Below are 15,247 nucleotides of genomic sequence, written 5' to 3' on the forward strand. Positions count from 1 at the left end.
TTATGGATCTGCTTCCAAGGGAGTTGGGAAAACCCTGACCTTTTGGAAGCAGAGATCATGACAGTAGGGTTGTCTCAATGGGTATCTTCTTTGGAACACACGCTGCAGTATTGGCATAATGGATGGTGTCAAACATGGCACAGTCTCATGTCTCCAACCTATAGGAGGAAGGGGGCAGGGTTTCCTGTAGAGGTATGCAGCTGCTCCTCAACTTTCATCTTATCCAGATTAAACAGGGGGATGAATAGAAGACCTTGTTTAAAATGCCTCTGGGGCAATATGGGTATAGAGTAGTGCCATTTGGTCTTTGTAATGCTTCAGCTGTCTTTCAGAGGTTTATAGAGAACCTCTTCTCTGATCTTATTGGTCTATCCATGTGGGTGTATCTTGATGATAGACTGATTTTCTCCCTACCTTGAAAGAACATCTGTCACATGTTAGCGAACGTCTTGCCTGTCTTATGAAGAACAATCTTTATGCTAAACGAGGAAAACGTGTCTTTCATCTGCCTCAATTATAATTTCTGGCCAATGTTGTCAGCGTTAAGGGTATACAGATGGACCCCAAGATGGTACATACAATTAAAAAGTGGAAAAGTACTCATGATGTTAAATCCACCCAACGTTTTCTAGGGAGTGCCAATTATTATTGGGGTTTTATCGATGATTTTGCCAGTGTGACCACCAGTATTACATTACTCATTCCGTCTAATCACACATTTTCCTGGGATGAAATGACTTTCAAGTCACTGAAAGAAGCCTTTATGAAGGTCCCAATACCATAACACTCAGATGATACTCACCCAATTATCGTTGAGACAGATGCCTCTGAAGACACCATAACTGCAGTGTTACTACAAGACAATCCAGCCGCCTATATGGAACATCCCATTGCATATCTGACACACATACTGACCCCACGTGAACTGAGCTACGCCATCATCGAGAAGTAACTGCTCACTATTTATAAGGTATTCGAACAATGGAGGCATCACCAATTCCAATTCATGGTTCCAGCTTCTTCTTGGGCTGCTGCCTAACTCCATTCTAACAATTCCGTTGGCCAGCTTCAAAATGCATTGTTTTCTGCTCCATCTGGTGGTGGCTTGGGATTAGGAGAACGGGACCCAGTTGGACAAGGTGTCAGTTCCTCTCTCATTGAGAAATAACGTGCTCAGGTGGCATGGTGAGCGCAACCTGATGAGCGGGGATCCTCTGTCCCCGACTCCCCACTCTGTGACGGTGACAACGGACTTGTCTCTAGATGGTTGGAGGGCAAAACTGGAAACACACTAGGTACAGAGCCTTTCGTCAGGACCGGACCAGGAAAGTCACATCATTATTCTGGCGAGCCAGGCCATATTTCTGTCCCACAAGTCTTTTCTACGTCTCATCCAGGATGTGTGTCGTGCTGATGTAGATGGACAGCACAACCTCTACGTTTTCTATCTACAAGTGGGGGAAATCATGACCCCTACTCTATGTCTGCTGGCGATTGGGATCTGGAATTGAGGGGTCATCCAGGGTATAACGCTCACTGCGACTCATGTCCCCAGAATAATGCAACACGGTTGTGGAAAGGCTCCACAGGCTCAGAGCAGACAGCTACGAGTGATAGCTTCCCAGAAGTCGACGTGTTCAGCATAGAATTCAACACCAACCACCACTGATTCGAATCCTGAGGAGGCCAGTGCAAGGGTCTTCCAAGAGATGCGTTGCAGATAGAGAGCAGTCAAACACGTTGTTATACATTTTCCCTGGTTCCTCTTATTCACAGAGTGAACAGCAGATTGTGGACATCCAGGGAATGCACTATGAGCCTGGCTGCACCGTCACGCCCGCCAGGACCAGGTCTGGTTCTCAGGCGAGACTCAGCGGACCAGAGGCCAATCTCGCTGGATGCAACATGTTCTCCCAGCAGGGAGCATCAGCCCTCCATTCAAAGCAACAGTCTCTCACTCTAGCAGAATGGTTCCTGAGGAGCTGATGCTGGATCACCTGGGGCAGGAACATTTACAGATAATACAGCAGAACAGGAAGCACTCTACCCGCTGTCAGCATAAGAGCAAATGGTTGTGATTCTGCATTTTGGTGGAACAGTGGAAGGTGGGTCCTCTGAGCTACTCACTATACGATGGCTTGTATATTTCTGCCCATATGGCGCATTTGGGCATGCAAGTGGATATCTGCCTAACTAATTTAGCGGCTATTGGTCATATAGTAACTCAGACGCTATGATCTTTTCCTCATCCAATCCAGTGGTGAAAAGTCTGCCCGAAGGGCTTGCAGGATGTTTTCTACTGTTAAACCCCGGGATCCTTTGTCGAATTTAGATGTGGTACTTGTGGCACTGGCCCACAAGCCATGTGAGCTCATGGCATCCATTGATATTAAGTAAGTTACCTGTAAGATGGTGTTATTGGTGTCTTGACTTCAACTAGGAGTGTAGGCGAGATTCAGGCACTGGCTTCTACTGAGAATTACAGTCTTTCATAAAAACAAGGTTGTACTGTTTTTCTACGAAAGGTTGTGTCAGCCTTTCACATACATTTAGAGATAATTTGCATTCCTTCTCTAGCCACATTTGGAGGTGGACAGCTTTACACTGCTGTGACGTCAGAAGATCCCTGAAATTCGATTTGGCATGAACCAAAGACGTTAGTAAGTCATGCACACGTTTTGGTACTTTCAGAGTGTCCTCCCAGGAGGCCAGGCATCCAAAGCCTCCATCAGTAGGTGTGTGGTGGTGGGCATTGTAAAGAGTTCATAAAATGACCCTCCCGCCCTACCACCTTCCCCCCCCCCCCATCCAAAGTTTTGCATGCACATTCGGTGAGGGCAAAAGCAACAGCTGTGGTCTTTCAAAGACATATGGGCGGGCTTTTTGTTTTGGGAGATTTCGAATTTGAAAACAAAGTTCTTTTTTGTTTTCATTTAAAAAAAAATCAATGAAATATTTTCTCCCACACAGTTACCAAAAACTTAACACTTCCTTGGAATATTTGACCCAAACTCCTTTTATAGTCTGGGAGTGTTCATTCTGAAGGCATTAACTCTCCCAAACATTGCAAACATGCTCACATGTTACTATCTTTTTTACAAACCTACAGAATGACTTCTATTTGCTGGCAGGAACTAAGACTCTTTAATGGGCAAATTAAACACCAATATGTGTTTTACGAGGCAGATGTCTCATTTTAACGGGGCAAAGCAAGATAACACAAGTGCACTTTATTGATAATGCATTTCATTTGTTAGCAGTATGCATATTTTTCTTACATTTCACACTCATTTGTTAATTTTACAGTGGTCCAATTCTTGTACTTGGTTTGGCTCGAGAAGATGCTATACAGCACTGGCAAACAATGCTGGGCCCAGAGACAGTGGCAGAAGCCAAGGAGACTGCGCCTGAAAGGTATGGTTCTTATTCTTTCTGAAAATACATGAATTAAATTAATCTGAATAACGGCCACTTGCTGGATGCTGTGCGTTCTACTTTCCGGCCAGTGGGCCACTCAGTTGGATGTCAAACCCTTACATCTGATTTAACGGAAATATTTTTTTCTTCTATTAAGGAAGACTGTAACTCGCAGTTGGCCTGTATACATGATCCCGCTGCATCTCTGATATGTAAATCGGTGAATCAAGGTCCTACAGTATTTTGAAAGGCATGGGGCCTAATGCAAGCTTAAGAGATTCAGGGGAATCAACAGGGGTGTTGCTAGGTTTGTAAAAGATCTGGGGCTACGCTAATGCCAGGACTGTCGGGACTGGGGGCTAGCTAGCCTTTTGGTTGTAGACCCTGAGAATCTATCCGGAGCTACAACCGAAAAACCCTATGGCTATAGCCCCCTGAGCACCATCCCTAGCAACGCCTCTGGGGATTAATGCTATCTGCCCATAGCTGCGAGGTGTCTATTCTAGACATTACTGTAGAAGAGCAAAGAAGACCATTGACGCTCTCATTAGAATGTGTCTTTCGAAGTAACACTTCACTCATTTTGAACAGATCAAATAATTTGGCAGTGTTTTCAGAAGTTATAAATCTCCATCCTATCTCCAGTCGTGACATTGAGCTGGTTGAATTTATAAACATGGTTAGAGCAGAGAGAGTTACTCTGGATATGTTATGTTATGTTATGTTATTTTGCACTTATATAGCGCCTTATATACCATTGGTATGGTCTGAAGGCGCTGGTAGGTTGAACGCCCTTGGGAACCGAAGTTCAGATCAGTAGAGAGAGTAAGGAGAGTCAAAAGGTGCGTGTGAGGACTGGGTATGTGTGCAGCTCGTGCGGTACTCGTGTAATAGCTGCTTCTTATCGGTAGGTGTGGTGGTTGAGAGATCAGGAGAATGTGTTCGTTCTGGCAGGATTTATCCGGAACGGATGTGGCTGCGTTAATCCTGAGGAAAACGCCTGGCTGGGGGTGTGAAACCAGCAGTGTTTACATAGAATGATGTGGAGTAAACGGCGGATGTTGGTATGAGAACAGTTATACCGAATGGTGTCGTAGTATCTCTGTGTTCTAATTGAGTGGTGATGTAAAGGAGAGAGTAAGCGTGGTGGGGTGATATGATGGGTTATATGCTCTTTCAATGAGCACACTTCTAAATGCAACTTTCCCAGAGAGGGTACTGGGCGAACTTCCAAAATTGTTTATGGTGTTATCTTAAAGGAATCTGCTCCTCTAAGATAACTTGGCTAAGATATTACTCCCTTCTACCCATTGTATGAGAGCAGAGAGTGTGTTAGTCGCAACTCAAAGCTACATGTGATGCCTGTGGATATTGTTATATCCATCCGGGAGAGTGGTCCTAAAAGCCAGAGTGGTATGTCCCATTAATTAAGGTGTATCAAACAAATTGGATGTTTACGACTGTTCCTGGGTGGCTAGATCTTTAAATGTGGATAAGGCTAGTCTATCAGGTCCCGAAATCCATCTTTGGTACGGGAGATCCTCTAATATTTCTAACATGGAATTAGCGTGGTCACTTTGAACTTTTGAATAATCCTGATATTGGTATACTATCGCGCCTTGAAACACTTGTGTATAGGTTTATTACAAATGCCATATCATATCATATAATCATATCATATCTTATCATATTGTTTTATTACAAGAAACCTGGCTCACTAAAGTATCCCTCCTTGTTGGATACATTATTCAGCGATGCAGAGAAAATGAGGTCAACCTTCTGGTAGTTTAATTACTGCATTTAAATCTAATATGGGCATAGTAGTTTAAGAAGAAAGTCATATTTTAAGGGGCCCATTATTTATTGCATTCGAATTTCCTTCTGATCCCACGTTGGGTCACATGTTACCTATTGACATTTATTGGCTTAGGGCTATCTGTGAGCTACATGATTTTCTTGAGCAAATCTCAATGGCAGAACCTTACTCTTAATGGGAATATAATGATTACGGTAGATTTTAATTATTTGTGTTATAACTCCGAATATTCCCAGGATGAACTGGAATACATCTGTGATTATTTGCTCACCTTGATTAAAATAAGTCATGGACACATGTGGGCAGCGCATATGCCTACATTAGAGTTGTCTATGTTGAACGGTAATGCACCTGGGAATATCCTGATGAGATCGACATGACCTAGGGGTTAAACTGGATCCATTTTGGATTACATTTTCACCAGCTTTTACACTGCTTGTAACCACTTCGAAGTGTGTGAAACAAATATGAATGATCACAATATGTTAGCTTGTACATTTGACATGCACATAAAAGTGAGTCTGGGTGTTGGACCGATAAATCTGGTGGTTAATTCTGGTAACGATAGAATTAAATGGAGTGATCAATATCTAAATAATTGAACGGGATAATCACGAGGAATGTAACCATTCGACATTTGCCTGGAAATGGGCCACATTTAATCTGGTATCCCTGTATGCGTTTGTTCATGTTAAAATTAAGGAGGTTCTGCCAAAAACAGGATTACATTGTATGATTATAAACAAGGGAAGCAACACCCTCACTCCTTTGATGTGCTTGTATGTGAGTGGAAACAAATCTGAGGAGGTTGAAAAATAGGATTAGGAAAAAGGAATTGAATAAGAAGCTATGACCCATTGCAATTAAAAAGGTCTGACAAGATGATGTCGAAATATTTTGGGGAATCCTACTAAAAAAGGCAGGCTCTAATTCTTGGTGCATCAGAAATGACTTGTAACGCAATCTAGTAGATAAACAAGTTTATCCCATTCAGGAAGCAATTTGGGTTCAGTATTTTGGTGATTTGTATGCCAATCCCTAATTATTATTATTATTATTATTATTATTATTATTATTATTATTATTATTATTATTATTATTATTTAATTCATATAACACGCCATTTAATTCATATAATGTGCACGCTGAGGCACACGCCAGTGGGCCTCAGCGTGCACATTAGTGGAAAGAGCATGTTAGTGTACAAGCTGAATGATATTGGATACATGGTTGGCATATGCTCTTTGATAACCCCTAAATCGGTTTACAGAAATTAATCAATGCGTTTAACACCTATACTGGTGCACACCGATACACCAAAAACCTTGGGGTCATCTTCAACTCCAATCTCTCCTTCTCCGCTCACATTTCTGACTTCTCAAAAAAGTCTAACTATCAACTACACCTCCTCAGAGGCACTCTACCTTTTCTCACTTTCACCCAGAGTCTCACTGTCTCCAGAGCCCTGGTTCTCTCTAGGCTGGACTACTGCAACAGCCTCTTCCTCAACCTCCCTCCGTCTGCCCTGCGCCCTCTACACCTCATCCTGAACAGAACCGACAGAGTTATCCTTGGCCTCAAGCCCAGGGACTGCATCTCTCTGGTTCTGAAATCCCTTCACTGGCTTCTCGTGGCTGCAAGGATCAAATTCACAACCCTCTGCATTGTCCACAAGACTTTCTGGGGCCTGGGACCTACGTACCTGCAACGTTTCCTACCTAAATACTGTCCCCCTCAAACCCTCTGCTCATCTACCTCCAACCTTCTGCGAGTGAGCCGGATCCCCAAGCAGAGTTTTGGAGGGAGATCCTTATCCTCAGCAGGCGCCTTCCTCTGGAAAAGCCTCCCTGCCACCCTCTGTCTTGAGCCTTATCTTCTTAAATTCCAGAAACTCGTCAAGAGCTTCCTCTTCTCCGCCTCCTTCTCTCTCCCCATACCCTGCCAACCTAGCTCTCTGCTCTTTCCATCTCTCCCTCCTCTTCCATACAGCTTTTCTGACTGGCCGCTTGGTGCACCTTAGAGTCTCACAGGTCCCTGGCACCCCTGCAGTGCAAACAGTCCTGTTTGCACTTACCTCAGAGCCCTGCACCACATCCCCCTCACTGCACTTCTGAATAAATCCAAGAGAGCTTCTCTCTCCGCACTTATCCCATCCTTTACCGACTGGGTGCACTTGGACCACCCTCCCTTGATCGTCTTGCACTGCACATTCTGAATGCATCTCTGCCTGAGGATCGTCTGTCTGTACTCCCTTGTCTTCATCCCTTAATGTGCACTTGATAAAAACCGCAGAATCGCCGTCAGGCCGATTTGCTGTATCTCAACTGTAAAATCTATCTTTTTCCACTTACTCTGCCTGCGCAGACCATTATCATCTCAGAATTTGACGGGCTCCGAGCGACTGTTGTTTTTTCCCCGTGCTCCCACCCTTCTTGAGCACTTTGAAACACTGCCTGCGTATAGGTGCTTTATTAATGAACATTACCGTAGCATTACCATAACTATCTGAAGATCAATTCTGCTAAACCGAATATCTTTGCTTTAAAGGACCTTGAGATAATAAATAATGTTATCTATCTGGGGTTTCCTATTACTTCTAGATCAAATCAGAAACATATCTGGGAATTCTTTCTACATACAGTCAATGCTCATGCCGGCCAGATGGTTACAATCAATGCAAAATATGGAAAATGTTCCATCCTACCATTAATAACGTTCAACAAAGGTAAGGTGGCACCTAAATTAGTATGCAGGGTGGAGGCTATGCACCCAATGCAAGATTGATAAACTAGACATGCTTGCAGCAAAAATTTGGCGGGAGGTACTTAAGCTTCAAGATTGTGTTCCCACCTCTGTGATTCGTTTTGAGGGTACACCGTCCTTTCATCGTGGGATGAAAGGACGCTGGGTTTTTCACCGTTGTTATTTCAATGTGAAACTCATCGAATTTTGTAGGGGGATTAAAAAAAATATGTAGATGGGGTGTGGGTGTTCAGTTCAGAGATTGTTAAATAATGAAAGGGTTGGGGTTTGGGGGGAGACACCCCAAAAATAAAAATGATGAGTTTTCGCGTTGAAATACCAACAGAGAAAAACCCATAGTTCATCCGCAATGAAATGATATGGAACCGCTTTGAGCTAGCCTCAAAATCCCTGAAAGCAGTAGTAAAATGGAAGTTTTGTTGCTCTATCAGAAAATTTGAATCCTGTCTAATGATTCCTGATTTTATGATTTGAAGTGTTTTCTTGAGTTCATCTATTGAAAATTCAGTTTTATTATTTTTCTCAGTTGTGCTCGATCATTCTGACTGAGGCTGACATCTTGAATGATGTGTTGATACAGCACCCAGGAAAAACCAAGCTTGCCATATATAGCAAGCAATGAGTGGATACTTGTGAGATGACTCGCAATTACAATCTTTATTCACAATGAAGGAATTAAGGAATTAACATGAAAGGCTGGGGTTTAATCTAAATAGATTTCCAAATAGACAAATGCGCACAAACTTAATGAGATTCAGGTTCAATCTCTTATCCACAGTGGTGCTTAGGGTCCACTCATTTAACATCGGAGTGTGGGTCCTGCCTATCGATGACAGTGAAAGCCCTGAAAGAGCGTAGAGGGAAGTTAGCTGCATGTAGGTCGCATAAATCCCCTTCAACGACTCATCGGAAGAAAGCTAAAAGGTCCTGATCCCGCAATGGTTCACACCACTCATCATCCTCATGGTGGTCGAAGAAAAGGCACCACAGATCACCGTCTTCGTCGTCGAGTTCCTCCCAGGAACGGGTCTCTTGCCGACCAATTCGGCCTAATCGGCTGAATGGGAGAGGTTCAGACTTAAAATGCTCAAAGTGTTCGAGAATGCAGCCTTGACCCTCTGGAAGAAAGATAAGAGCCATGCCCATGTCGACACACACAACAAAATGAAGGCAAAGGACAAAACCTGCGTGCCATCACGCCCGGTTGTCCAGGAGAAGATCTGCGGTAAGTTACCGCCTGGGTCGTACCTTTACCACCATGGCGTAAACTACGTTTACCCCATGGTGGTTGGCGGACTTACCGCCCCATTCCGAGGTCGGTGGGGCGGTAAGTCCCCAATCCCCATTTACCCTTCCCCATTCCCATTCTTGCCCCATAGGGCATAATGGGAGTGGGGAAGGCGTTAATTACGCCACCGTAAATTACGGTGGCGTAATTAACAACATGGTCCCTTAGCGCCATGGATTTTAACACCTGCTAAAAGCAGGTGTTAAATCCGCCATGGCGCTAAGGGACCTCGGAATCAGGCGGTAAGGGTCGGCGTTGTTTACGCTGCCGTAAACCCCTTACCGCCTGAGTCGTAATGAGGCCCAACCATTGTCGACGCACATTACAAAACCCCCAAAGGATGTTGAGAAAACGTACACCCCACTACCAAGAAAATACTTTTATGAGTCACTTTTCTCAATTTATGAGGATGTTGAGCCATCTTCGGATTATTCACGTCTGTTTGGGTTACAGTATGGGACACTAGGGGTCCCAGAAGCCCAGTGACAAAACGTAGCCCACTTGCTTTTGTACTGGATCCTAGTAGCATCGCTCCTAGGGGTCCCAGAAGCCTTGATTTCTGGGGAATAAAGAATACAAAATCTTCAAGAAACCCTACAGCCTTCAAGTGGGTTGGACACTTCCCCAGAAATTGAGTTTGAAGTAACAAATCCCTCAAGACCATGCTGATGGATCCTACAGACAACTGACGTCCAGGGTTGTAGAATATCTGGGTTGGAGTAAGCCTGCACCTCTGATTGGACAGGACGACTTCACAGATATTCTAGATAAGGAGAACCCTATTCTTCCTTTTCATATAGCCCTCCAAAGGCGAGTGAATGCCAACTGGGAGACACCAGAATTAATTCCAGCAGTGAATAAGAAATTGACAAGTAAGTACAGGCCATCGAGCAGTGACCCCTATTATCTGACAAAGCCTCCAACTCCAGAATGTTTTGTAGTTCAGGCTGCCACATCTACATCCAAAGAATTGCATACCCAACTATCCCCCTGGACAGAGATGATAAGCGTTATGAAGCTTTGCCTAAAAGGGTTTTCTCTGCGGGGAGTATGACCCTTAAATCAGCAAATGCCATTTGTGCACTGGCTAAATTCACTTTGACCCTTTGGGATTGCATAGCGATGGCAGCAGAACATATCCCTGAAGGGGAAGAAAGAGATGGATTTCTAAACATTGTCAAAGATGGGAAAGATTCAATGTGCGAATCCCTCCAGACTGGTCTTGACACTGCTGACAGTATCAGCAGGGCTATGGCGGCTAGTACTGTAACGCCCAGATTTGCCTGGTTGAGAAAGTCTGTTTTTGCTCCAGATGTGCAGCCCAGACTTCTTAACATGCCCTTTGATGGCACACATTTGTACTCCTACGTCCCGTCCCCTTTTCTCTATACTGTATGGGCATCCCTCGCTAGGGACGGGAGACAGAACGTTGTTCACCAAAAAAATCAACGTCCCCTTTAAATTTTGCTGTGCGTGTGGGCGATGCCCTGGGAGCATGCGCTCCTCTGACTCCGCCCACCGGCGCCACTCCTCAGTCCCCTTTGACTTTGACGCGTCAACAATATTACCATTGCCTAATGACACTAGTTTATTAGGGGGAGGATGGTGGGACGTATGGAGGAAAGGTGACTATCGACTAGGAGTACGTTAGTCACTACGGTGAGTAACGTATACTTACTCCTAAGTCCCGTCCCCTTTCCTCCATACTGTATGGGCAATTACAACAGAAGGTAGCCTCAGGGTGGAGAGTTGCCCCTCCTAGGAAAACAAGTTCCTTAAAACTGCCTGACCAAATGCAACTCCCGATCTTGAGCTGGCTTCCAAGCAGTCATGCTTGCAGAAGGCCGAAGGTGTAGCCCATGTAGGCGCCTTGCTGATAACCTGCCACGGGATGTGCCTCTGGAACGCCACAGCCGTGGCCTTGGCTCTGATAGCATGGGCATGCATGTTTGCCGGGAGAGGCTTGTGTTACCCCTCGTAGGCCTCCTAGATGGCAGTAATTATCCACATTGCTAGGGAGGCCTTGTAAGCCTGCTAGCCAGGCTTTGACCCACCGAAAGTGACAAAGAGGGCATCTGATTTACGGAAGCTCCTGGTTCTGTCCAGGTAGAATTTTAGAGACCGCCTACGTCTAGACAGTGCAGAACCAACAGGTTAGGTAACGCTATCTCCTTGTTCATGTTAAAAGAGGAGACCGCCTTAGATAAGAATGAGGGGTGAGTTCTAAGCACCATCTTGTCCTTATGAAAAGTAGTATAAGGATCTGAAGCCAGCAGAGCCTGGATTTCACTGACCCTGCATGCAGATGTGAGGCCCACCAGTAGGGCCGTCTTAATGGTGACTAGCCGTATGTCCGCAGACGTCATAGGTTCAAATGGTTTATGCGCTAGGGTGCTCAGGACCACATTGAGGTCCCACGCCGGGTGTGGCTTCTTGATAGGCGGGTAGAACCTGGTGAGGCCGCCGGGTGTCTTTTAACCACCGGGTTAGAGGATCAAAAAACCTCCACCTCCGAGTTCCTGTAGGCTCCGGAGGCCGCAAGATAGGTGCAACAAGTGTACAGTTGCACACCTGAGTGTGCGAGGTGTGTAGAAAAAAAAAGTATGACATCCAACTTGCAGGTCAATGGGGCAACTCCCTTTGATTCAGCCCAGTGACAAAACGTAGCCCACTTGCTTTTGTACTGGATCCTAGTAGCATCGCTCCTAGGGGTCCCAGAAGCCTTGATTTCTGGGGAATAAAGAATACAAAATCTTCAAGAAACCCTACAGCCTTCAAGTGGGTTGGACACTTCCCCAGAAATTGAGTTTGAAATAACAAATCCCTCAAGACCATGCTGATGGATCCTACAGACAACTGACGTCCAGGGTTGTAGAATATCTGGGTTGGAGTAAGCCTGCACCTCTGATTGGACAGGACGACTTCACAGAGATTCTAGATAAGGAGGACCCTATTCTTCCTTTTCATATAGCCCTCCAAAGGCGAGTGAATGCCAACTGGGAGACACCAGAATTAATTCCAGCAGTGAATAAGAAATTGACAAGTAAGTACAGGCCATCGAGCAGTGACCCCTATTATCTGACAAAGCCGCCAACTCCCGAATGTTTTGTAGTTCAGGCTGCCACATCTACATCCAAAGAATTGCATACCCAACTATCCCCCTGGACAGAGATGATAAGCGTTATGAAGCTTTGCCTAAAAGGGTTTTCTCTGCGGGGAGTATGACCCTTAAATCAGCAAATGCCATTTGTGCACTGGCTAAATTCACTTTGACCCTTTGGGATTGCATAGCGATGGCAGCAGAACATATCCCTGAAGGGGAAGAAAGAGATGGATTTCTAAACATTGTCAAAGATGGGAAAGATTCAATGTGCGAATCCCTCCAGACTGGTCTTGACACTGCTGACAGTATCAGCAGGGCTATGGCGGCTAGTACTGTAACGCCCAGATTTGCCTGGTTGAGAAAGTCTGTTTTTGCTCCAGATGTGCAGCCCAGACTTCTTAACATGCCCTTTGATGGCACACATTTGTACTCCTACGTCCCGTCCCCTTTTCTCTATACTGTATGGGCATCCCTCGCTAGGGACGGGAGACAGAACGTTGTTCACCAAAAAAATCAACGTCCCCTTTAAATTTTGCTGTGCGTGTGGGCGATGCCCTGGGAGCATGCGCTCCTCTGACTCCGCCCACCGGCGCCACTCCTCAGTCCCCTTTGACGCGTCAACAATATTACCATTGCCTAATGACACTAGTTTATCAGGGGGAGGATGGTGGGACGTATGGAGGAAAGGTGACTATGGACTAGGAGTACGTTAGTCACTACGGTGAGTAACGTATACTTACTCCTAAGTCCCGTCCCCTTTCCTCCATACTGTATGGGCAATTACAACAGAAGGTAGCCTCAGGGTGGAGAGTTGCCCCTCCTAGGAAAACAAGTTCCTTAAAACTGCCTGACCAAATGCAACTCCCGATCTTGAGCTGGCTTCCAAGCAGTCATGCTGGCAGAAGGCCGAAGGTGTAGCCCATGTAGGCGCCTTGCTGATAACCTGCCACGGGATGTGCCTCTGGAACACCACAGCCGTGGCCTTGGCTCTGATAGCATGGGCATGCATGTTTGCCGGGAGAGGCTTGTGTTACCCCTCGTAGGCCTCCTTGATGGCAGTAATTATCCACATTGCTAGGGAGGCCTTGTAAGCCTGCTAGCCAGGCTTTGACCCACCGAAAGTGACAAAGAGGGCATCTGATTTACGGAAGCTCCTGGTTCTGTCCAGTTAGAATTTTAGAGACCGCCTACGTCTAGACAGTGCAGAACCAACAGGTTAGGTAACGCTATCTCCTTGTTCATGTTAAAAGAGGAGACCGCATTAGATAAGAATGAGGGGTGAGTTCTAAGCACCATCTTGTCCTTATGAAAAGTAGTATAAGGATCTGAAGCCAGCAGAGCCTGGATTTCACTGACCCTGCATGCAGATGTGAGGCCCACCAGTAGGGCCGTCTTAATGGTGACTAGCCGTATGTCCGCAGACGTCATAGGTTCAAATGGTTTATGCGCTAGGGTGCTCAGGACCACATTGAGGTCCCACGCCGGGTGTGGCTTCTTGATAGGCGGGTAGAACCTGGTGAGGCCGCCGGGTGTCTTTTAACCACCGGGTTAGAGGATCAAAAAACCTCCACCTCCGAGTTCCTGTAGGCTCCGGAGGCCGCAAGATAGGTGCAACAAGTGTACAGTTGCACACCTGAGTGTGCGAGGTGTGTAGAAAAAAAAAGTATGACATCCAACTTGCAGGTCAATGGGGCAACTCCCTTTGATTCAGCCCAGTGACAAAACGTAGCCCACTTGCTTTTGTACTGGATCCTAGTAGCATCGCTCCTAGGGGTCCCAGAAGCCTTGATTTCTGGGGAATAAAGAATACAAAATCTTCAAGAAACCCTACAGCCTTCAAGTGGGTTGGACACTTCCCCAGAAATTGAGTTTGAAATAACAAATCCCTCAAGACCATGCTGATGGATCCTACAGACAACTGACGTCCAGGGTTGTAGAATATCTGGGTTGGAGTAAGCCTGCACCTCTGATTGGACAGGACGACTTCACAGAGATTCTAGATAAGGAGGACCCTATTCTTCCTTTTCATATAGCCCTCCAAAGGCGAGTGAATGCCAACTGGGAGACACCAGAATTAATTCCAGCAGTGAATAAGAAATTGACAAGTAAGTACAGGCCATCGAGCAGTGACCCCTATTATCTGACAAAGCCGCCAACTCCCGAATGTTTTGTAGTTCAGGCTGCCACATCTACATCCAAAGAATTGCATACCCAACTATCCCCCTGGACAGAGATGATAAGCGTTATGAAGCTTTGCCTAAAAGGGTTTTCTCTGCGGGGAGTATGACCCTTAAATCAGCAAATGCCATTTGTGCACTGGCTAAATTCACTTTGACCCTTTGGGATTGCATAGCGATGGCAGCAGAACATATCCCTGAAGGGGAAGAAAGAGATGGATTTCTAAACATTGTCAAAGATGGGAAAGATTCAATGTGCGAATCCCTCCAGACTGGTCTTGACACTGCTGACAGTATCAGCAGGGCTATGGCGGCTAGTACTGTAACGCCCAGATTTGCCTGGTTGAGAAAGTCTGTTTTTGCTCCAGATGTGCAGCCCAGACTTCTTAACATGCCCTTTGATGGCACACATTTGTACTCCTACGTCCCGTCCCCTTTTCTCTATACTGTATGGGCATCCCTCGCTAGGGACGGGAGACAGAACGTTGTTCACCAAAAAAATCAACGTCCCCTTTAAATTTTGCTGTGCGTGTGGGCGATGCCCTGGGAGCATGCGCTCCTCTGACTCCGCCCACCGGCGCCACTCCTCAGTCCCCTTTGACGCGTCAACAATATTACCATTGCCTAATGACACTAGTTTATCAGGGGGAGGATGGTGGGACGTATGGAGGAAAGGTGACTAT

The 15,247-nt window shown here is 45.7% G+C and overlaps 1 protein-coding gene across 1 annotated transcript in view; it reads left to right on the plus strand.

Moving 5' to 3' along the window:
- The window catches only part of NME8 (NME/NM23 family member 8), a 2,398,321-nt gene that overhangs the window by 1,485,912 nt on the left and 897,162 nt on the right, over positions 1 to 15,247 (plus strand). The window contains exon 14 of the mRNA XM_069613833.1: positions 3,307 to 3,414. Coding sequence (XP_069469934.1) covers positions 3,307 to 3,414 — 108 coding nt within the window. The remainder of the gene's footprint in view (positions 1 to 3,306; positions 3,415 to 15,247) is intronic.

Source organism: Ambystoma mexicanum, chromosome 5p (genome assembly GCF_040938575.1).
Source record: "Ambystoma mexicanum isolate Mex_15411 chromosome 5p, UKY_AmexF1_1, whole genome shotgun sequence".
Lineage (NCBI taxonomy): Eukaryota > Metazoa > Chordata > Amphibia > Caudata > Ambystomatidae > Ambystoma > Ambystoma mexicanum.